The sequence below is a fragment of the Schistocerca americana genome, chromosome 11 (genome assembly GCF_021461395.2).
Source record: "Schistocerca americana isolate TAMUIC-IGC-003095 chromosome 11, iqSchAmer2.1, whole genome shotgun sequence".
Taxonomy (NCBI): Eukaryota; Metazoa; Arthropoda; class Insecta; order Orthoptera; family Acrididae; genus Schistocerca; species Schistocerca americana.
This window is the reverse complement of record NC_060129.1, coordinates 60935186-60960376: the sequence shown is the minus strand read 5'-3', so window position 1 is coordinate 60960376 and position 25191 is coordinate 60935186. Positions and strand designations below refer to the sequence as shown.

The 25191-nt window shown below is 47.5% G+C and overlaps 1 protein-coding gene across 1 annotated transcript in view; it reads left to right on the top strand.

Moving 5' to 3' along the window:
- Positions 1 to 25191, top strand: part of LOC124553239 (tbc2 translation factor, chloroplastic-like) — a 486991-nt gene that overhangs the window by 136267 nt on the left and 325533 nt on the right. Inside the window, exon 3 of the mRNA XM_047127128.1 lies at positions 1791 to 1969. Within this exon, the coding sequence (XP_046983084.1) occupies positions 1791 to 1969 (179 nt within the window). The remainder of the gene's footprint in view (positions 1 to 1790; positions 1970 to 25191) is intronic.

The following is a 25191-nucleotide window of genomic DNA, read 5'->3' as shown; positions in this document are numbered from 1 at the left end:
CATTTTAGACCAGATGGTATTATGATGATATTCTCTAGATGACAATGGCGGTGATATGATTGTGAAGGCAGATACGGTGATAATTATGATGCTGAAGGTGATGATGATACACTGATGCTGGCAGAAATGGTGATGTTAAGGTGATGACAGTGATATGATGATGCTAATTCGCTAATAATGGTGAAAGTGTGATGGTTGTGATAAGATGTTGTTGTTGTTGTTGTTGTGGTCTTAAGTCCTGAGACTGGTTTGATGCAGCTCTCCATGCTACCGTATACTGTTCATCTCCCAGTACTTACGGCAACCTACATCCTTCTGAATCTGCTTAGTGTATTCATCTCTTGGTCTCCCTCTACGATTTTTACCCTCCACCCTGCCCTCCAATGCTGAACTTGTGATCCCTTGATGCCTCAGAACATGTCCTACTAACCGGTCCCTTCTTATTGTCAAGTTGTGCCACAAACTCCTCTTCTCCTCAATTCTGTTCAATACTTCATCATTAGTTATCTGATCTACCCATCTAATCTTGAGCTCCACAATAAAGTAATTCCAAATTCGACCTGTTTAGTAGGTCCAGTGATCATTTGCAACGATGGGACGATGATTGATTACTATAATAGCGGCTTGGGGGTGGGGGGTGGGGGTGTATGACATATTGAGTGAGCAGTAGCAGTCCTTAAGGTAACACATGATGTAATAGTATTCTAATACAATGTTGTTGGCGAGTTTTTCTTGTGATATGATGGTGTGTGAATGCATGCAAAACTGAAGGCATCAGATGTACAGGGCTATTACAAATGATTGAAGCGATTTCATAAAATCACTGTAGCTCCATTCATTGACATATGGTCACGACACACTACAGATACGTAGAAAAACTCATAAAGTTTTGTTCGGCTGAAGCCGCACTTCAGGTTTCTGCCGCCAGAGCGCTCGAGAGCGCAGTGAGACAAAATGGCGACAGAAGCCGAGAAAGCGTATGTCGTGCTTGAAATGCACTCGCATCAGTCAGTCATAACAGTGCAACGACACTTCAGGACGAAGTTCAACAAAGATCCACCAACTGCTAACTCCATTCGGCGATGCGTAGTTGAAAGCTTATGGATGCCTCTGTAAGGGGAAATCAACGGGTCGGCCTGCAGTGAGCGAAGAAACGGTTGAACGCGTGCGGGAAAGTTTCACGCGTAGCCCGCGGAGAATTGGCTCATGCCACAACTGGAGACCGACAGCGCCGACTTCATCTTTCAACAGGATGGTGCTCCACCGCACTTCCATCATGATGTTCGGCATTTCTTAAACATGAGATTGGAAAACCGATGGATCGTTCATGGTGGAGATCATGATCAGCAATTCATGTCATGGTCTCCACGCTCTCCCGACTTAACCCCATGCGATTTCTTTCTGTGGGGTTATGTGAAAGATTCAGTGTTTGAACCTCCTCTACCAAGAAACGTGCCAGAACTGCGAGCTCGCATCAACGATGCTTTCGAACTCATTGATGGGGACATGCTGCGCCGAGTGTGGGAGGAACTTGATTATCGGCTTGATGTCTGTCGAATCACTAAAGGGGCACATATCGAACATTTGTGAATGCCTAAAACAACTTTTTGAGGTTTTGTATGTGTGTGCAAAGCATTGTGAAAATATCTCAAATAATAAAGTTATTGTAGAGCTGTGAAATCGCTTCAATCATTTGTAATAGCCCTGTACTTAATATAACTAAGCGGCCAGAGTTTGCTTTCGGACAAGGTGGGTGTAGAAAGTATGGACGGCTGTTTCTCTCTGCGCAGGCCGGCAAACGAGCCTGGAGCTGAAGATGAGCGGCGGTGGGGAGGAGTCTGGCGCGGCAGGGTCCAGCTCCTCAGCTGACGCCTCGCAGCCCCACCAGCAGCCGCCCAAGAGGAAGTCCAACTGGGAGGTCATCGAGCACTTCAGTGGCCGCCCGCCACACTCCAGCTCCCTCATTGGGGTGAGTACCTGATACTGTGACCATACTGTGGCAGTCCCACACTATGTCTTACCTCAACATAAAATACCACATTGTGCCATGACGCACCATATCGTGAAATGACATACCAGCACACCATATTGTCCATAGTTCTATATCTACATCTACATACATATTCCGAAATCCACCATACGGTGCGTGGCGGAGAGTACCTCGTACCACAACTAGCACCTTCTGTCCCTGTTCCACTCCCAAACAGAACGAGGGAAAAATGACTGCCTATATGCCTCTATACGAGCCCTAATCTCTCTTATCTTTGTGGTCTTTCCCCGAAATGTAAGTTGGTGGCAGTAAAATTGTACTGCAGTCAGCCTCAAATGCTGGTTCTCTAAATTTCCTCAGTAGTGATTCACGAAAAGAACGCCTCCTTTTCTCTAGATACTCCCACCCGAGTTCCTGAAGCATTTCCGTAACACTCGCGTGATGATCAGACCTACCAGTAACAAATCTAGCAGCCCGCCCCTGAATTGCTTCCATGTCCTCCCTCAAACCGACCTGATATGGATCCCAAACGCTCTAGCAGTACTCAAGAATAGGTCGTATTAGCGTTTAATAAGCGGTCTCCTTTACTGATGAACAACATCTTCCCAAAATTCTACCAATGAACCGAAGACGACCATCCGCCTTCCCCACAACTGCCATTACATGCTTGTCGCACTACATATCGCTCTGCAATGTTGCGCCCAAATATTTAATCGTCGTAACTGTGTCAAGCGCTAGACTACTAATGCAGTATTCAAACATTACAGGATTCTTTTTCCCATTAAAAACAATGGTTCAAATGGCTCTCACCACTATGGGACTTAACATCTGAGGTCATCAGTCTGCTAGACTACTTAAACCTAACTAACCTAAGGACATAACACACATCCATGCCTGAGGCAGGATTCGGACCTGCGACCGTAGCAGCAGTGCGGTTCCGGACTGAAGCGCCTAGAACCGCATGGCCACACCGGCCGGCTTTTTCCTATTCATCTGCATTAATTTTCATTTATCTACATTTAGAGCTAGCTGCCATTCTTTACACCAATCACAAATCCTATCCAAGTCATCTTGTATCCTCCTACAGTCACTCAACGACGACACCTTCCCGTACGCCACAGCATCATCAGCAAACAGCCGCACATTGCTATCCACCCTACCCAAAAGATCATTTACGTAGATAGAAAACAACAGCGGACCTACCACACTTCCCTGGGGCACTCCAGATGATACCCTCACCTCCGGGGTAGCGTTCTCGCCTCCCGCGCCCGAGTTCGCGGGTTCGATTCCCGTCTGGGTCAGGCATTTTCTCTGCCTCGTGATGGCTGGGTGTTGTGTGATGTCCTTAGGTTAGTTAGGTTTAAGTAGTTCTAAGTTCTAGGGGACTGATGACCATAGATGTTAAGTCCCGTACTGCTCAGAGCCATTTGAACCATTTTGAACCGGACCCCCTTGTCTTACGAAGACACGCCTGAGGTGCCTACGGACGTCAACGGCGAAGTGGGTTGGAGCACCACCTCGTAGGAGCCTCGTAACCTTTGGAATCATCAGTGGCAAAGTCACCCGCAAGAAACGCCGGGAGTTCCGGCCTGTTAGGTGACGTGGAATCGAGACTAGTCCCAAAATATGCTCGCCCGTTACCCCAGGCCTACATTCCAGCTGCACCGACGCTGACGATTCGCTATCACCGTACCATGGGAGTACTGCCTACTATCCCACAGATGACTCTTGTGGAAAGCTGATGATACATTCTGCGTAAGTGCTGCCTCATCTGTCAATAGGATGGACGACACAAATCCCGGAGTCGTGGTTGCTTGCTGAAGAAACGAGTGACTAAACTTCTTCCCGTGTGCAATTCTGTCGGTAGTAAGCACTGCACGCGCTGTAAGTGATAAGGGTAGTACACTACTGGCCATTAAAATTGCTACACCACGAAGATGACGTGCTAGAGAAGCGAAATTCAACGGACAGGAAGAAGATGCTGTGATACACAAATGATTAGCATTCACACAAGGCTGGCGCCGGTGGCGACACCTACAACGTGCTGACATGAGGAAAGTTTCCAACCGATTTCCCATACACAAACAGCAGTTGACCGGCGTCGCCTGGTGAAACGTTGCTGTCATGCGTCGTGTAAGGAGGAGAAATGCGTACCATCACGTTTCCGACTTTGATAAAGGTCGGATTGTAGCCTATCGCGATTGCGGTTTATCGTATCGCGACATTGCTTCTCGCGTTGGTCGAGATCCAATGACTGTTAGCAGAATATGGAATCGGTGAGTTCATGAGGGTAATACGGAACGCCGTGCTGGATCCCAACGGCCTCGTATCACTAGCAGTCGAGATGACAGGCATCTTATCCACATGGCTGTAACGGATCGTGCAGCCACGTTTCGATCCCTGAGTCAACAGATGGTGAGTTTTGCAAGACAACCACAATTTGCACGAACATTTCGACGACGTTTGCAGCAGCACGGACTATCAGCTCGGAGACCGTGGCTGCGGTTACCCTTGACGCTGCAACACAGACAGGAGCCCCTGCGATGGTCTACTCGACGACGAACCTGGGTGCACGAATGGCAAAACGTCATTTTTTCGGATGAATCCAGGCTCTGTTTACAGCATCATGATGGTCGCATCCGTGTTTGGCGACATCGCGGTGAAAGCACATTGGAAGCGTGTATTCGTCATCGCCATACTGGCGTATCACCCGGCGTGATGGTATGGGGTGCCATCGGTTACACGTCTCGGTCACTTCTTGGTCGCATTGACGGCACTTTGAACAGTGGACGTTACATTTCAGATGTGTTACGACCCGTGGCTCTACCCTTCATTCGATCCCTGCGTTACCCTACATTTCAGCAGGATAATGCACGACCCAATGTCGCAGGTCCTGTACGGGCCTTTCTGGATACAAAAAATGTTCGACTGCTGCCCTGGCCAGCACATTCTCCAGATCTCTCACCAATTGAAAACGTCTGATCAACGGTGGCCGAGCAACTGGCTCGTCACAATACGCCAGTCACTACTCTTGATGAAGTGTGGTATAATGTTGAAGCTGCATGGGCAGCTGTACATGTGCACGCCATCGAAGCTGTGTTTGACTCAATGCCCAGGCGTATCAAGGCCGTTATTACGGCCAGAGGTGGTTGTTCTGGGTACTGATTTCTCAGGATCTATGCACCGAAACTGCGTGAAAATGTAATGACATGCCAGTTCTACTATAATATATTTGTCCAACGAATACCCGTTTATGATCTGCGTTTCTTCTTGGTGTAGCAATTTTAATGGCCAGCGTAATAATTACAGTACTGGCAGGCCAACTGCCTGGAACTAACACGATGGTCGCCTTCCACAGAGGTAATCACAAATTTTCTCCAACTGTGATGTCATGATTTCCTGGTTCCTGAAACAGCGAAATACCATTGCTATCTGAGTTCTGTGGTTGTTGTCAGCGCGGATAGGTCTCCCGATACAACCTTGCTGGCCGCCGCCCGTTGCCATTTGCCTTTCCGTAAGTAAACACCGTGTCGGCAAGCTCTCTACTCGAATACGGTACCACTGTGTGCAACGCTGTATCACATCCACTACAGGGTGAGTCAGCAGGAGAAATGAATGGGACAGAAGGTTATGAATTACTATGGCAGGAGAGGGCGCTAGGGCATGGCGTATGAGGAAGAGTACCATCGTCCAGGAGGAAATCATGCGTACTGAAATTGTAGTTCAAATGGCTCTAAGCACTACCGGACTTAACTTTTGAGGTCATCAGTCCCCTAGACATATAACCACTTAAACTTAACTAACCTAAGGACGTCACACACATCGATGACCGATATAGGATTCGAACCTGCGACCATAGCAGCAGCGCAGTTCCAGACTGAAGCGCCTAGAACCAATCGGCGACAACGGCCGGCTGAAATTGGCTGCATGATGCAGCACGTATTGAGAGAATGGTCTCTAACATGGAAACCATGCGTTCCTGGACTTAAATTCATTAGGCCTTTTTCATTCTGTATCCTCTCATCGATCACCTCCTGGAATTAATGCGCGGTGGAAAACATCATCCTGCATACAAACATAAATACATTGGAGAATGAGGTTTTCACTCTGCAGAAGAGTGTGCGCTGATATGAAACTTCCTGCCAGATTGAAGCTGTGTGCCAGACCAAGACTCGAACTCGGGACCTTTGCCTTTCGCAAGCAAGTGGTCTACTATCTGAGATACGCAAGAACGACTCACGCCCCGTCCTAACAGCTTTACTTCTGCCAGTACCTCGTCTCCTACTTTCCAAACTTTACAGAAGCTCTTCTGCGAACCTTGCAGAACTATCACTCCTGAAAGGAAGGATATTGCGGAGACATGGCTTAGCCACAGCTTGGGTGATTTTTCCAGGATGAGCTTATGTAAAGTTTGGAAGATAGGAGACGAGGTACTGGCAGAAGTAAAGCTGTTAGGACGGGTCGTGAGTCGTGCTTGTGTAGGTCAGACGGTAGAGCACTTGCCCGCGAAGGGCAAACGTCCCGAGTTCGAGTCTCGGTGCGTCGCACAGTTTTAATCAGCCAACGCTGCATAGTGAAAATCTCATTCTGGAAACATCCCCCAGGCTGTGCCTAATCCATGTCTCCCCAATATCCTTTATTTCAGGAGTGCTAGTTCTGAATGATTCGCAGAAGAGCTTCTGTAAAGTTTGGAAAGTACGAGACGAGTTACTGGCAGAAGTAAAGCTGTGAGGACGGGGCGTGAATCGTGCTTGGGTAGCTCAGACGGTAGAGCACTTGCCCACGAAGGGCAACGGTCCCGAGTTAGAGCCTCGGCCCGGAATATACAGTTTTAATCTGCCAGGAAGTTTCAGAAATACATTGTTTTTTGATTGCTGAGCGGTTCTAGGCGCTTCAGTTTTGAACCCCGCAACAGCTACGGTCGCAGGTTCGAATCCTGCCTCGAGGATGGGTGTGAGTGATGTCCTTAAGTTAGCTGGGTTTAAGTAGTTCTAAGTTCTACGGGACATGACCTCACATGTTAAGTCCTGTAGTGTCAGAGCCATTTGAACCCATCTGATTTTTCATTCTTCTGATAAAAGTCAGATTTGGCCTCTTAGGACGTTTATCACTTCCGATGTTCGTATTGCTTATAACGTTGGCACAGTGGATAGGCCTTGAAAAACTGAACACAGATCAATCGAGAAAACAGGAAGAAGTTGTGCGGAACTATGAAAAATATAAGCAAAATATCCAAAATGAGTAGTCCATGTGCAAGATAGGCAACATCAGGTTCAGGAGCGCCGTGGTCCCGTGGTTAGCGTGAGCAACTCCGGAACGAGAGGTCGTTAGTTCAAGTCTTCCTTCAAGTGAAAAGTTTACATTTCTTATTTTTGCAAAGTTATGATCTGGCCGTTCGTTCATTGACGTCTCTGTTCACTGTAATAAGTTTAGTGTCTGTGTTTTGCGACCGCACCGCAAAACCGTGCGATTGTTACTGAAGTCGCGAGCTATATTTGCTGGATTCAAATTGCCCACGGAATACACCTCACGTATTTAATGCACTCTCGTCCAAAGTAGCGAACAGTCAACTGCCAGCCAGGTAGCCTCGTTAGCAGGAATACTCTCTCTTCCGCGCGCTGTAGTCGACTGACGTCGTGTGTTTCGATGTTTGTTTAGGTGTAGCGTCCCCATACTACGGCGCGGTTACCTCGCATCGGACGGACGGACGGACAGATAATAATTGTCTGAAAATAAAAAATTAAACTTTTCACTCCAGTGAAGACTTGAACCAAGGACCTCTCGTTCCGCAGCTGCTCACGCTAACCACGGGACCACGGCGGTCCTGAGCTCGCACTATCCTTGATGTTGCCTATCTTGGGCATGGACTACTCAGTTTGTATATTTGGGTTATTTTTTTCATAGTTCCACACAACTTCTTCCTGTTTTCTCGATTGATCTGTGTTCAGTTTTTCAAGGCCTATCCAATGTGCCAACTTATAACTGAATCTGAGGGGGGTGCGATGGGGAGGTTCCGTTGTTAGAGCGTTTATCACTTCCAATCTTAGTATTGCTTATAAGGTTACAATTATGCCTCTCAGACGTGGGGGTGTAAGGGAAACACGCAGCGGAAGACGCGAGCCATGGAGGTGTGTTTCGGCGGGGTCAGCGCCCTACTGCACGTCCCCCCGCGCCATGTGTGAGGGCAGCCCACACGGGCGCTGCCGGCTAAGAGGGCAGCGCGGTCTGGCGGGGGTCCGGTTTCGCCTGCAGAGATGAGGCGCGCGGGCGCCACGTAATTTGATCGCGGCTCAAGGCGATTGGATCCGCGCTGGCGACCCTGTCGGTAATCGAATTTCTGCAGGTCGCGCGGCGCGCCCATTGGAAAGAAAGAAAAGGGATGGGCGGAAGGACGGCAGGGCGGCCGCGAGGAAGGCGGTGTCCTTTCCGGCTGGAGCCGAGCGGCGAATGAGCACCCAGTGGCTGCCGGGCAGTCGCTAGCCGCGTGCGAGCGCGCGGTCCACTCCCTTCACTTGTGGGAGCTTTCAGTGGACAGAACACGAGCGTATGGGATCTCGGACCAGTTTTGTCCGTAGGTTAAAGAGGTCCTGGCGAAAAACGCAGCGAGAACTGACATGATGAGACAATAGCTACGTAAAGATAACATTTATTTAATTTATTTGTTTATTTATTTATTCATTTATTCTTCTTTATTAGGGCCTATTATCTAAAACCCCCCCCATGTACCATGGTCCTTGCCGTTGGTGGGGAGGCTTGCGTGCCTCAGCGATACAGATTGCCGTACCGTAGGTGCAACCACAACGGAGGGGTGTCTGTTGAGAGGCCAGACAAACGTGTGGTTCCTGAAGAGGGGCAGCAGACTTTTCGGTAGTTGCAGGGACAACAGTCTGGATGATTGACTGATCTGACCCTGTAACACTAACCAAAACGGCCTTGCTGTTGTGGTACTGCGAACGGCTGAAAGCAAGGGGAAACTACAGCCGTAATTTTTCCCGAGGGCATGCAGCTTTACTGTATGATTAAATGATGATGGCGTCCTCTTGGGTAAAATATTCCGGAGGTAAAATAGTCCCCTATTCGTATCTCCGGGCGGGGACTACTCAGGAGGATGTCGTTATCAGGAGAAAGAAAACTGGCGTTCTACGGGTCGGAGCGTGGAATGTCAGATCCCTTAATCGGGCAGGTAGATTAAAAAATTTAAAAAGGGAAATGCAGAAGTTAAACTTAGATATAGTGGGAATTGGAGAAGTTCGGTGGCAGGAGGAACAAGACTTTTGGTCAGGTGCATACAGGGTTATAAATACAAAATCAATAGGGCGAGTTTGGGTAACCTACTACAAACAGCATAGTGAACGCATTATTGTGGCCAAGGGAGACACGAAGCCCAAACCTACTACAGTAGTACAAGTTTATATGCCAACTAGCTCTGCAGATGATGAAGAAATTGATGAAATGTATGATGAGATAAAAGAAATCATTCAGGTAGTGAAGGGAGCGAAAATTTATTAGCCATGGGTGATTGGAATTCGACTGTAGGAAAAGTAAGAGAAGGAAACGTAGTAGGTGAATATCGATTGGGGGCAAGAAATGAAAGAGGAAGCTGCCTGGTAGAATTTTGCACACAGCATAACTTCATCATAGCTAACACTTGGTTCAAGAATCATGAAAGAAGGTCGTATACATGGAAGAACCCTGGAGATACTACAAGGTATCAGACAGATTATATAATGGTAAGACAGAGATTTAGGAACCACGTTTTAAGTTGTAGCCGGCCGAAGTGGCCGTGCGGTTAAAGGCTCTGCAGTCTGGAACCGCAAGACCGCTACGGTCGCAGGTTCGAATCCTGCCTCGGGCATAGATGTTTGTGATGTCCTTAGGTTAGTTAGGTTTAACTAGTTCTAAGTTCTAGGGGACTAATGACCTCAGCAGTTGAGTCCCATAGTGCTCAGAGCCATTTGAACCATTTTAAATTGTAAGACATTTCCAGGGGCAGATGTGGACTCTGACAACAATCTATTGGTTATGAACTGTAGATTAAAACTGAAGAAACTGCAAAAAGGTGGCAATTTAAGGAGATGGGACCTGGATAAACGGACTAAACCAGAGGTTTTACGGAGTTTAAGGGAGAGCGTAAGGAAGCAATTGACAAGAATGGGGGAAAGAAAAATGATTCAAATGGCTCTGAGCACTATGGGACTCAACTGCTGTGGTTATCAGTCCCCTAGAACTTAGAACTACTTAAACTAACCTAAGGACATCTCACACATCCATGCCCGAGGCAGAATTCGAACCTGCGACCGTAGCAGTCCCACGGTTCCGGACTGCGCGCCTATAACCGCGAGACCAACGCGGCCAGCATGGGGGAAAGAAATACAGTTGAAGAAGAATAGCTAGCTTTGAGGGATGAAGTAGTCAAGGCAGCAGAAGATCAATTAGGTAAAAAAAACGAGGACTAGTAGTAATCCTTGGGTAACAGAAGAAATACTGATTTAATTCATGAAAGGAGAAAATACAAAAGTGTAGTAAATGAAGCAGGTAAAGAGGAATATAAACGACTCCAAAATGAGATCGACATGCAAAATGGCTAAGCAGGGATGGCTAGAGGACAAATGTAGGCATGTAGAAACGCGTATCACTAGGGGTAAGATAGAGACTGTCTAAAGGGAAATTAAAGAGACCTTCGGAGAAAAGAGAACCACTTATATGAATCTCAAGACCTCAGATGGAAACACAGTTCTAAACAACGAAGCGAATGCAGAAACGTGGAAGGAGTATATGGAGGGTCTATACAAGGGCGATGTACATGAGGACAATATTATGGAAATGCAAGAGGATGTAGATGAAGATGAAATGGGAGATATGATACTGCGTGAAGAGTTTCACGGAGCACTGAAAGACCTAAGCTGAAACAAGGCCCTGGGAGTAGACAACATTCCATTAGAACTACTGACAGCCTTGGGAGAGCCAGTCCTGACAAAACTCTACCATATGGTGAGCAAGATGTATGAGACAGGCGAAATACCCTCAGACTTCAAGAAGAATATAATAATTCCAATCCCAAAGAAATTAGGTGTTGACAGATGTGAAAATTACCAAACTATCAGTTTAATAAGTCACAGCTGCAAAATACTAACGCGAATTCTTTACAGACGAATGGAAAAATTGGTAGAATCCGACCGCGGGGAAGATCAGTTTGGATTCCGTAGAAATATTGGAACACGTGAGGCAATACTGACCCTACGATTTATCTTAGAAGCTAGATTAAGAAAAGGCAAACCTACGTTTCTAGCATTTGTAGACTTTAGAGAAAGCTTTCGACAATGGTGACTGGTATACTTTCTTTCAAATTCTGAAGGTGGCAGGGGTAAAATACAGGGAGCGAAAGGCTATTCACAATTTGTACAGAAAGCAGATGGTAGTTATAAGAGTCGAGGGACATGAAAGGGAAGCAGCGGTTGTAGCTCTCCCCGATGCTGTTCAACCTGTATATTGAGCAAGCAGTAAAGGAAACAAAAGAAAAGTTCGGAGTAGGTATTAAAATCCATGGAGAAGAAATAAAAACTTTGAGGTTCGCCGATGACATTGTAATTCTGTCACAGACAGCAAAGGACTTGGAAGAGCAGTTGAACGGAATGGACAGTGTCTTGAAAGGAGGGTATAAGATGAACATCAACAAAAGCAAAACGAGGATAATGGAATGTAGTCGAATTAAGTCGGTGATACTGAGGGAATGAGATTAGGAAATGAGACACTTAAAGTAGTAAAGCAGTTTTGCTATTTGTGGAGCAAAATAACTGATGATGGTCAAAGGAGAGAGGATATAAAACGTAGACTGGCAATGGCAAGGAAAGCGTTTCTGAAGAAGAGAAATTAGTTAAGATCGAGTATAGATTTAAGCGACAGTAAGTCGTTTCTGAAAGTATTTGTATGGAGTGTAGCCATGTATGGAAGTGAAATATGGACGATAAATAGTTTAGACAAGAAGAGAATAGAAGCTTTCGAAATGTGGTGCTGAAGATTAGATGGGTAGATCACATAACTAATGAAGAGGTATTGAATAGAATTGGGGAGGAGTTTTTGGCACAACTTAATTAGAAGAAGTGATCGGTTGGTAAGACATATTCTGAGGCATCAAGGGATCACCAATTTAGTACTGGGGGATACGGCGGAGGATAAAAATCGTAGAGGGAGACCAAGAGATGAATACACTAAGCATATTCAGAAGGATGTAGGCTGCAGTAGCTACTGGGAGATGAAGAGGCTTACATAGGATCGAGTAGCATGGAGAGCTGCATCAAACCAGTCTCAGGACTGAAGACCACAACAACAACATTTCGAAAAAATCAGGTGTTGATAGGGGTGAAAATTAACGGTTTAGTAAGTCAAATGAAGCCACTACCAGAGGTCAGCGCTAGCGCCACTGTTGCCTGTAAACACATGCCACGTCAGTGCTCTTGGAAGAGGTACAGTTCCCCACTGTCGTTTAATGAACACAGTAAGAGCATATGGACTGTCAAACCAAGTGTGTGATTGGATTGGAGAGTTCCTAGATAACAGAACGCAGCATGTCATTCTCAATGGAGAGAAGTCTTCAGAAGTAAGAGTGATTTCAGGTGTGCCACAGGGGAGTGTCGTAGGACCGTTGCTATTCACGATATACATAAATGACCTTGTGGATGACATCGGAAGTTCACTGAGGCTTTTTGCGGATGATGCTGTGGTATATCGAGAGGTTGTAACAATGGAAAATTGTACTGAAATGAAGGAGGATCTGCAACGAATTGACGCATGGTGCAGGGAATGCCAATTGAATCTCAATGTAGACAAGTGTTATGAGCTGCGAATACATACACTCCTGGAAATTGAAATAAGAACACCGTGAATTCATTGTCCCAGGAAGGGGAAACTTTATTGACACATTCCTGGGGTCAGATACATCACATGATCACACTGACAGAACCACAGGCACATAGACACAGGCAACAGAGCATGCACAATGTCGGCACTAGTACAGTGTATATCCACCTTTCGCAGCAATGCAGGCTGCTATTCTCCCATGGAGACGATCGTAGAGATGCTGGATGTAGTCCTGTGGAACGGCTTGCCATGCCATTTCCACCTGGCGCCTCAGTTGGACCAGCGTTCGTGCTGGACGTGCAGACCGCGTGAGACGACGCTTCATCCAGTCCCAAACATGCTCAATGGGGGACAGATCCGGAGATCTTGCTGGCCAGGGTAGTTGACTTACACCTTCTAGAGCACGTTGGGTGGCACGGGATACATGCGGACGTGCATTGTCCTGTTGGAACAGCAAGTTCCCTTGCCGGTCTAGGAATGGTAGAACGATGGGTTCGATGACGGTTTGGATGTACCGTGCACTATTCAGTGTCCCCTCGACGATCACCAGTGGTGTACGGCCAGTGTAGGAGATCGCTCCCCACACCATGATGCCGGGTGTTGGCCCTGTGTGCCTCGGTCGTATGCAGTCCTAATTGTGGCGCTCACCTGCACGGCGCCAAACACGCATACGACCATCATTGGCACCAAGGCAGAAGCGACTCTCATCGCTGAAGACGACACGTCTCCATTCGTCCCTCCATTCACGCCTGTCGCGACACCACTGGAGGCGGGCTGCACGATATTGGGGCGTGAGCGGAAGACGGCCTAACGGTGTGCGGGACCGTAGCCCAGCTTCATGGAGACGGTTGCGAATGGTCCTCGCCGATACCCCAGGAGCAACAGTGTCCCTAATTTGCTGGGAAGTGGCGGTGCGGTCCCCTACGGCACTGCGTAGGATCCTACGGTCTTGGAGTGCATCCGTGCGTCGCTGCGGTCCGGTCCCAGGTCGACGGGCACGTGCACCTTCCGCCGACCACTGGCGACAACATCGATGTACTGTGGAGACCTCACGCCCCACGTGTTGAGCAATTCGGCGGTACGTCCACCCGGCCTCCCGCATGCCCACTATACGCCCTCGCTCAAAGTCCGTCAACTGCACATACGGTTCACGTCCACGCTGTCGCGGTATGCTACCAGTGTTAAAGACTGCGATGGAGCTCCGTATGCCACGGAAAACTGGCTGACACTGACGGCGGCGGTGCACAAATGCTGCGCAGCTAGTGCCATTCGACGGCCAACACCGCGGTTCCTGGTGTGTCCGCTGTGCCGTGCGTGTGATCATTGCTTGTACAGCCCTCTCGCAGTGTCCGGAGCAAGTATGGTGGGTCTGACACACAGTTGTCAATGTGTTCTTTTTTCCATTTCCAGGAGTGTAGAAAGAAAGATCCTTTATCATTTGGCTACAATAAGGTCAGCAACTGGAAGCAAATGGGAGTACGCATTAGGAGTGATTTAAAATAGAATGATCATATAGGGTTGATCGTCGGTAGGGCAGATGCCAGACTGAGATTCATTGGGAGAATCCTAAGGAAATGCAATCCGCAAACAAAGGAAGTAGGTTACAGTACGCTTGTTCGCCCACTGCTTGAATACTGCTCAGCAGTGTGGGATCCGTACCAGATAGGGTTGATATAAGATATAGAGAAGATCCAACGGAGAGCAGCGCGCTTCGTTACAGGATCATTTAGTAATCGCGAAAGCGTTACAGAGATGATAGATAAACTCCAGTGGAAGACTCTGCAAGAGAGACGCTCAGTAGCTCGGTACGGGCATTTGTTGAAGTTTCGAGAAGATACCATCAGCGAGGAGTCAAGCAGTATATTGCTCCCACCTACGTATATCTCGCGAAGAGACCATGAGGATAAAATCAGAGAGATTACAGCCCACACAGAGGCATACCGACAATCCTTCTTTCCACGAACAATGCGAGACTGGAATAGAAGGGAGAACCGATAGAGGTACTCAAGGTACCCTCCGCCATACACCCTCAGGTGGCTTGCGGAGTGTGGATGTAGATCTAGTCGTAGATGTAGAAGAGAGCTGTAGTGGTGACGTGGTTCTCTTAATCCCGCGTAGTGATTTGCGAAGATGGAAAAAAATCGAGATTCGAGCAGTGACAAGTACTTTCTAAAGAAAGGTATGAAAGCAAAGGACATTCGTGCCGATTTCCAGAATACGCTGGGGTACTCTGCTCCTTCATATTCAGCTGTTGTCAACTGGACAAATGAATTTGAATTTGGTCGGGAGAGTTTAAATGGTGATCGGCGCAGTGGTCGGCCCAGAGATGATTACAAAAGTCCACAAAATTGTCACGGAGGATCGCCGATTGAAAGTGCTTGAAATTGCTCACGCTTGCCACGTGTCATCTGAAACTGTAGGAAGGGCGTTTGTAAAGTCCGTGCAAAAATAAAAAATACTTACGTGTTTGGGGTAAACCTTTTTATTTTTCCACCTAGTCTCCTTTTAGACTTAGACACTTCGTCCAACGCTGTTCTAATTGGTTGATCCGAATAATAGGAATTGTCCAAGTCTGCAAAATAGCTATTAGTGGCTGCAATCACCTCCTCGTTTGCATAAAATCTTATTTCCATTAATTTTGCGAGAACAACTACAGAGCTGTGTGCTGGTGCATTGTCGTGATGGAAAAGGACTTTTTTGTGGTCCAATCGCCTGCATTTTTCTTTCAGCTGTTTTTTTTTAAAAGGACCAGTAACGATGAATAATATTCTCCTGTAATAGTTTTACCCTTTTTCAGAAAGTCCATGAGGATTATCCCTTGCGAATCCGAAAAGACAGTCACCATAACCTTCCGGCCGAAGGATGGTCTTCGCCTTGTTTGGTGTAGATTGTCCCTTGGTAACCTATTGTTTAGATTATTGTTTGGTCTCAGGAGTATAGTAATGTATCCATGTTTCATCCACAGTGACGCCTAAAGTCCTTCGGATTCTTCCTGAACAGCTGCAAACCATCCTTGCAACACTTCACACGATTCCGTTTTTGGTCAAGCATGAGCAATCGTGGAACCCATCTTGCGGAGAGCTTTCTCATTTCCAAATGTTTAGAAACGAAGAGAGCGAGCAAGGAATGGCGCCATTCACCATCAGCAGGGAAGGATATGCTGACTGTTTTGTGACGAAATCGGCGTCATTTACACACCTAGTTGGACCACTGTCACCAGTGCATCATACGTAAATCTCCTAAAAAGTCATCTGCGGCCTGCAATCAAATCAAAGCGACGTGGATTGCTATCAGCAGCTGTCCTTTGCATCATGACAATGCAAGGCCCCACACTGCCCGTACAACAGTTGCAACAATCACAGACCTGCATTTTGAGTGTCTTCTTCATCCACGATACTCACAGACCTTTCCCCAAGTGATTTCCATATGTTCGGACCACTCAAAGACGCAATGGGAGGAAAGAAGTTCCGTTCTGATGAAGAGGTACGCCACGCGGAGCATGAGTGGTTGCACGGACTACCGAAAGAATTTTTTTCTAAAGGAATTTATGCACTTTGTAAGCGCTGTAGGACTTGGATTGAGCGTGGGGGAGATTATATTGAAAAGTGATACAACTTTGTACCACTTTTGTACAATAAATAATATTGAAAAATATATTTAAAATTTTCATTTGACTCACCCTCGTAATTGTCCGTATCTTGGAGCCAGAACCGTGCTAAATTGGTTTGAGGAGCATTATACAGAAATCACGTCGATATCTGTTGTTGTTGTTGTGGTCTTCAGTCCTGAGACTGGTTTGATGCAGCTCTACCCTGTGCAAGCTTCTTCATCTCCCAGTACCTACTACAGCCTACATATTTCTGAATCTGCTTAGCGTATTCATCTCTTGCTCGCTCTCTACGATTTTTACCCTCCACGATGCCCTCCATTACTAAATTGGTGATCCCTCGATGTCTCAGAAAATGTCCTACCAACCGATCTCTTCTTCTAATCAAGTTGTACCACAAGCTCCTCTTCTCCCCAATTCTATTCAATACCTCCTCATTAGTTATGCGATCTACCCATCTAATCTTCAGCATTCTTCTGTAGCACCACATTTCGAAAGCTTCTATTCTCTACTTGTCTAAACTATTTATCGTCCACATTTCACTTCCATACCTGGCTACACTCCATACAAATAGTTTGAGAAACGACTTCCTGACATTTAAATCTATACTCGATGTTAACATATTTCTCTTCTTCAGAAACGCTTTCCTTGTCATTGCCAGTCTACATTTTATATCCTCTCTACTTCGACCATCATCAGTTATTTTGCTCCCCAAATAGCAAAACTCCTTTACTACTTTAAGTGTCTCATTTCCTAATCTAAATCCCGCACCATCACCCGATTTAATTCGACTACATTCCATTATCCTCGTTTTGCTTTTGTTGATGTTCATCTTATACCCTCCTTTCAAGACACTGTCCATTCCGTTGAACTGCTCTTCCAAGTCCTTTGCTGTCTGTGACAGAATTACAATGTCATCGGCGAACCTCAAAGTTTCTATTTCTTCTCCATGGATTTTAATACCTACTCCGAACTTTTCTTTGGTTTCCTTTACTGCTTGCTCAATATACAGATTGAACAACATCGGGGAGAGGCTACACCCCTGTCTCAGTCCCTTCCCAACCGCTGCTTCCCTTTCATGTCCCTCGACTCTTGTAACTGCCATCTGGTTTCTGTACAAATTGTAAATAGCCTTTCGCTCCCTGTATTTTACTCCTGCCACCTTCAGAATTTGAAAGAGAGTTTTCCAGTCAACATTGTCAAAAGCTTCCTGTAAGTCTAGAAATGCTAGAAACGTAGGTTTGCCTTTCCATAATCTTTCTTCTAAGATAAGTCGTAGGGTCAGTATTGCCTCACGTGTTCCAACATTTCTACAGAATCCAAACTGATCTTCCCCGAGGTCGGCTTCTATCTAGACTGATAGTTCGGTAATTTTCACATCTGTCAACACCTGCTTTCTTTGGGATTGGAATTATTGTATTCTTCTTGAAGTCTGAGGGTATTTCGCCTGTCTCATACATGTTGCTCACCAGATGGTAGAGTTTTGTCAGGACTGGCTCTCCCAAGGCCGTCAGTAGTTCTAATGGAATGTTGCCTACTCCCGGGGCCTTGTTTCGACTCAGGTCTTTCAGTGCTCTGTGAAACTCTTGACGCAGTATCATATCTCCCATTTCATCTTCACCTACATCCTCTTCCATTTCCATAATATTGTCGTTATCTGGGCCATCAAATTCGCCTGATGTTAATCCTTTAGGAACCCCGTCTCGGTCGCTATCGGGCGCCATTACCAAGCACGCAAATCAGCGGCCTTTCAAATACGCCAATTGCATGTAGTGGCACATACCCCTGATACGCAGGATCATTGATGTATTTCGTTCCAGAAGTGGACAAACAAGCTATTAAGCAGGGCGTCATAATGTTTTGGCACGTCATTGTAAATGGATTAGTGGGTAACATCGTAATTTGTACGAGCCGGATGGTGCTGTTGTACGCAGAGGAGTCGCAACGTTGGAAATCTGTAGTTAAATTGAGGGAAGCTTGCAGAGGAGCGACACATGGTGTAGAGATGGGCAACTGAAGCTCAATGCAAACAAATACGGGGTCTTCAAACAGTCTCTCCGCAGTGCCGTAAAATTCTTCACCTGCCTGGGTTACTTCCCTTCAACTGGACTCTCCCACCATTCTAATTTGTAAGTAAAAAGGAATTTTCAATAAATTAATAACATGTATTTCACTCAGTTTCATTTCGGTATATTCACTGGGGCATACGGCACGCGCGGCTAACAATCATACAGCACTGCGGAGAGACTTTTTGAACACCCCGTATAAGATATTGCGAATACACTGACAGAAAGACCCGCTTATCTATAAGCATACGATTTCAGAAGCAACTGTGATAGCAGTTACTTCCACAAAACAATCAGGCGCATGCGTATGGAGCGATTACAAGTCGAACAACAATATTAAATTAATCGCGACCAAACCAGATGGCAGACTGAGATGCATTGGAAGAATCTCTAGGAAATGTAGTGTGTGCGCAGAGGGAGTAGTTTGATCGATGCTTGAATACTGCTCGTCGGTGTGCCGTTTGCCCCTACAGGAGTGACAGAGGAAAGAGAGAAGACCGAAAGAAGAGCAGCACACTTCGTTACAGGTTCACTTACTACGCGCAAAAGGGTCATGGGGATGCTCAACCAAGTGTAGCGTCTGACGTTGCAAGAGAGATCCTTTATCATTTAGCTACAAAGTAGCAGGTCAGCAACTGGAAGCAGTTAATACCATAAATTATCTGGGAGTACGCATTAGGAGTGATTTAAAATGGAATGATCATATAATGTTGATCGTCGGTAAAGCAGATGCCAGACTGAGATTCATTGGAAGAATCCTAAGGAAATGCAATCCGAAAACAAAGGAAGTAGGTTACAGTACGCTTGTTCGCCCACTGCTTCAATACTGCTCAGCAGTGTGGGATCCGTACCAGATAGGGTTGATAGAAGATATAGAGAAGATCCAACGGAGAGCAGCGCGCTTCGTTACAGGATCATTTAGTAATCGCGAAAGCGTTACGGAGATGATAGATAAACTCCAGTGGAAGACTCTGCAGGAGAGACGCTCAGTAGCTCGGTACGGGCTTTTGTCAAAGTTTCGAGAACATACCTTCACCGAAGAGTCAAGCAGTATATTGCTCCCTCCTACGTATATCTCGCGAAGAGACCATGAGGATAAAGTCAGAGAGATTAGAGCCCACACAGAGGCATACCGACAATCCTTCTTTCCACGAACAATACGAGACTGGAATAGAAGGGAGAACCGATAGAGGTACTCAAGGTACCCTCCGCCACACACCGTCAGGTGGCTTGCGGAGTATGGATGTAGATGTAGATGTAGAGGCGTTTTGCATCACGTTATGGTCTACTGTTGCAGTTGCGAAAGCGTAGACTCCTGGAAGAGCCAACCACTATACTGCCACCTCGCATGTATGTCTCGCGTATATCTCATGAACGTAAGATGAAAGAGTTTCGAGCTCACACGGAGGGTTATCAGCAATGACACTTCCCTGGAAGCATTCCCGTCTGGTAGAGGGAAAGGGGGAAATGAGACTTGTAAATAAAGCACTCTCTGCCACACACCGTAATGTGGCTTGCGGAGTATATATGTACACTACTGCCCATTAAAATTGCTACACCACGAAGATTACGTGCTACAGACGCTAAATTTAACCGACAGGAAGGAGATGCTCTGATATGCAAATGGTTGGCTTTTCAGAGCATTCACACAAGGTTGGCGCCGGTGGCGACACCTACAACGTGCTGACATGAGGAAAGTTTCCAACCGATCTCTCATACACAAACAGCAGTTGACAGGCGTTGCCTGCTGAAACGTAGTTATGATACCTCGTGTAACGAGGAGAAATGCGTACCTTCACATTTCGGATTTTGATAATGGTCGGATAGTAGCCTATCGCGATTGCGGTTTATCGTATCGCGACACTGCTGCTCGTGTTGGTCGAGATCCAATGACTGTTAGCAGAATATGGAATCGGTGGGTTCAGGAGGGTAATACGGAACGCCGTGCTGGATCCCAACGGCCTCGTATGACTAGCAGTCGAGATGACAGGTATCTTATCCGCACGGCTGTAACGGATCGTGCAGCCACGTCTCGATCCCTCGAGTGAACAGATAGGGACGTTTGCAAGACAACAACCATCTGCACGAACAGTTCGACGACGTTTGCAGCAGCATGGACTATCAGCTCGGAGACCGTGGTTGCGGTTATCCTTGACTCTGCATCACAGACAGGAGCGCCTGCGATGCCGTACTCGACGACGAACCTGGGTGCACGAATGACAAAACGTCATTTTTTCGGATGAATCCAGGTTCTGTTTACAGCATCATGATGGCCGCATCCGTGTTTGGCGACATCGCGGTGAACGCACATTGGAAGCGTCTATTCGTCATCGCCATACTGGCGTATCACCCGGCGTGATGGTATGGGGTGCCATTGCTTACACGTCTCGGTCACCTCTTGTTCGCAATGCCGGCACTTTGAACAGTGGACGTTACATTTCAGATGTGTTATGACACGTGGCTCTACCCTTCATTCGATCCCTGCGAAACTCTACATTTCAGCAGGATAATGCACGACCGCATGTTGCAGGTCCTATACGGCCCTTTCTGTATACAGAAAATGTTCGACTGCTGCCCTGGCCAGCACATTCCTCAGACCTCTCACCAATTGGAGAAGTCTGGTGAATGGTGGCCGAGCAACTGGCTCGTCACAATACGCCAGTCACTACTCTTTATGAACTGTGGTATCGTGTTGAAGCTGCATGGGCAGCTGTACCTGTACACGCTATACAAGCTCTGTTTGACTCAATGCCCATGCGTATCAAGGCCGTTATTATTGCGTGAAAATGTATGACAACGTCAGTTCTAGTATAGTATATTTGTCCAATGAATACCCGTTTATGATGTGCATTTCCTCTTGGTGTAGTTGTTTTAATGGCCAGTAGTGTAGAATCAGGGGAGTATGGGGAAACGTGTCCGGGAGGGCGTTTGTGTTCCAGCTCATTCTGCAAAGCGAAGTTCACTGCGACCGAACAGCTCTTACACTTTTCTGCAGTAAACTGTCGCTACTTGCTGTTGGTGGGTAGGGGTGACAATTTTAAAATACAGCGTCTCCCTTTGCTCTGTAATTAGACTGTTAACCACCAAACTTGTTACACTAATGTGTAAATTTCTGGCTACGGGTGCCACTCCCTACACTGCAACAAGGGGTTGGTCTGTGTCAGTAAGTCACTTTCCGTACTGTTTTAGACTGATGGGAATTAGAGCAGTGAGTCCCTTTAAACAGCCTGTTACCACTATAGAATGTAGTGACAAGAGTCATGGCAGGTCGATATGCGCGTATGCAGATGGCTGTATTATTGCGTTCACGAGGTGTGAAAGGGCAGGGCATTGGTGGAGCTGTCGTGGGTGAGTCATGTGAAAGGGTAGTGCATTGGTGGAGCTGTCGTGGGTGAGTCATCTGAAAGGCAGTGCATTGGTGGAGCTGTCATGGGTGAGTCATGTGAAAGGGCAGTGCATTGGTGGAGCTGTCGTGGGTGAGTCATGTGAAAGGGCAGTGCATTGGTGGAGCTGTCATGGGTGAGTCATGTGAAAGGGCAGTGCAGTGGTGGAGCTGTCGTGGATGAGTCATGTGAAAGGGCAGTGCATTGGTGGAGCTGTCATGGGTGAGTCATGTGAAAGGGCAGTGCATTGGTGGAGCTGTCGTGGGTGAGTCATGTGAAAGGGCAGATCATTGGTGGAGCTGTCATGGGTGAGTCATGTGAAAGGGCAGTGCATTGGTGGAGGTGTCATGGGTGAGTCATGTGAAAGGGCAGTGCAGTGGTGGAGCTGTCGTGGATGAGTCATGTGAAAGGGCAGTGCATTGGTGGAGCTGTCATGGGTGAGTCATGTGAAAGGGCAGTGCATTGGTGGAGCTGTCGTGGGTGAGTCATGTGAAAGGGCAGTGCATTGGTGGAGCTGTCATGGGTGAGTCATGTGAAAGGGCAGTGCAGTGGTGGAGCTGTCGTGGATGAGTCATGTGAAAGGGCAGTGCATTGGTGGAGCTGTCATGGGTGAGTCATGTGAAAGGGCAGTGCATTGGTGGAGCTGTCGTGGGTGAGTCATGTGAAAGGGCAGTGCATTGGTGGAGCTGTCATGGGTGAGTCATGTGAAAGGGCAGTGCAGTGGTGGAGCTGTCGTGGATGAGTCATGTGAAAGGGCAGTGCATTGGTGGAGCTGTCATGGGTGAGTCATGTGAAAGGGCAGTGCATTGGTGGAGCTGTCGTGGGTGAGTCATGTGAAAGGGCAGTGCATTGGTGGAGCTGTCATGGGTGAGTCATGTGAAAGGGCAGTGCATTGGTGGAGGTGTCATGGGTGAGTCATGTGAAAGGGCAGTGCAGTGGTGGAGCTGTCGTGGATGAGTCATGTGAAAGGGCAGTGCATTGGTGGAGCTGTCATGGGTGAGTCATGTGAAAGGGCAGTGCATTGGTGGAGCTGTCGTGGGTGAGTCATGTGAAAGGGCAGTGCATTGGTGGAGCTGTCATGGGTGAGTCATGTGAAAGGGCAGTGCAGTGGTGGAGCTGTCGTGGATGAGTCATGTGAAAGGGCAGTGCATTGGTGGAGCTGTCATGGGTGAGTCATGTGAAAGGGCAGTGCATTGGTGGAGCTGTCGTAGGTGAGTCATGTGAAAGGGCAGTGCATTGGTGGAGCTGTCATGGGTGAGTCATGTGAAAGGGCAGTGCATTGGTGGAGGTGTCATGGGTGAGTCATGTGAAAGGGCAGTGCAGTGGTGGAGCTGTCGTGGGTGAGTCATGTGAAAGGGCAGTGCATTGGTGGAGCTGTCGTGGGTGAGTCATGTGAAAGGGTAGTGCATTGGTGGAGCTGTCGTGGGTGAGTCATGTGAAAGGGCAGTGCATTGGTGGAGCTGTCGTGGGTGAGTCATGTGAAAGGGCAGTGCATTGGTGGAGCTGTCATGGGTGAGTCATGTGAAAGGGCAGTGCAGTGGTGGAGCTGTCGTGGATGAGTCATGTGAAAGGGCAGTGCATTGGTGGAGCTGTCATGGGTGAGTCATGTGAAAGGGCAGTGCATTGGTGGAGCTGTCGTGGGTGAGTCATGTGAAAGGGCAGTGCATTGGTGGAGCTGTCATGGGTGAGTCATGTGAAAGGGCAGTGCATTAGTGGAGCTGTCATGGGTGTGTCGTGTGAAATAGTTTTCGACGTGGTTACGGCCGTACAAAGGGAATGGACGGAATGGAAAGGCAGTTGGAGTTAGGCACATGGGACATTCCATTTCAGTATTATGAGATGCGCAGTGTCAAGAGTGTCGAAGGAATACCAAATTTCAGGCATTGCCTCTCACCACGGACAATGCAGTAGCCTTCACTTAACGACCGAGAGCAGCAGCGTTCGCGTACAGTTGTAAGTGCTAGCAGACAAGCAACACTGCGTGAACTAACCGTGAAAATCAGTGTGGGACGTACGACGAACGTATGCGTTACGACGGTGCGGCGAAATTTGGCGTTAATGGGCTGTGGCAGCAGACGACCGACGCGAGTGCCTTTGCTAACAGCACGACATCCCATGCGGCACCTCTCCTGGTTGCTTCAAATGGCACTGAGCGCTATGGGACTTAACTTCTGAACTCATCAGTCCCCTAGAACTTAGAACTGTTCACACTTCTGGCCATGAAAATTGCTACACCAAGAAGAAATGCGGATGACAAACGGGTATTCATTCGACAGATATATTATACTAGAACTGACATGTCATTACATTTTCACGCAATTTCCGTGCATAGATCCTGAGAAATCAGTACCCAGAACAACCACCTCTCGCCGTAATAACGACCTTGATGCACCTGGGCATTGAGTCAAACAGAGCTTGGATGGCGTGTACAGGTACAGCTGCCCGTGCAGCTTCAACACGATACCACAGTTCATCAAGAGTAGTGACTGGCGTATTGTGACGAGCCAGTTGCTCGGCCACCATTGACGAGACTTTTGCAATTGGTGAGAGTTCCTGGGAATGTGCTGTCCAGGGCAGCAGTCGAACATTTTCTGTATCCAGAAAGGCCCGTACAGGACCTGCAACATGCGGTCGTGCATTATCCTGCTGAAATGTGGGATTTCACAACGATCGAATAAAGGGTAGAGCCACGTGTCGTAACACATCTGAAATGTAACGTCCACTGTTCAAAGTGTCGGCATTGCGAACAAGAGGTGACCGAGACGTGAAACCAATGGCACCCCATACCATCACGCCGGGTGATACGCCAGTATGGCGATGACGAATACACGCTTGCAATGTGTGCTCACCGCGATGTCGCCAAACACGGATGTGACCATAATGATGCTGTAAACAGAACCTGGATTCATCCGAAAAAATGACGTTTTGCCATTCGTGCACCCAGGTTCGTCGTCGAGTACACAGTCGCAGGTGCTTCTGTCTGTGGTGCTGCATCAAGGATAACTGCAGCCACGGTCTCCGAGCTGATAGTCCGTGCTGCTGCAAACGTCGTCGAAATGTTCGTGCAAATTGTTGTTGTCTTGCAAAAGTCACCATCTGTTGAGTCAGGGATTTAGACGTCGCTGCACGATCCGTTACAGCCGTGCGGATAAAGTGCCTGTCATCTCGACTGCTAGTGATACGAGGCCGTTGGGATCCAGCACGGAGTTCCGTATTACTCTCCTGAACGCACCAATTCCATATTCTGATAACAGTCACTGGATCTCGGCCAAGATGAGGAGCAATGTC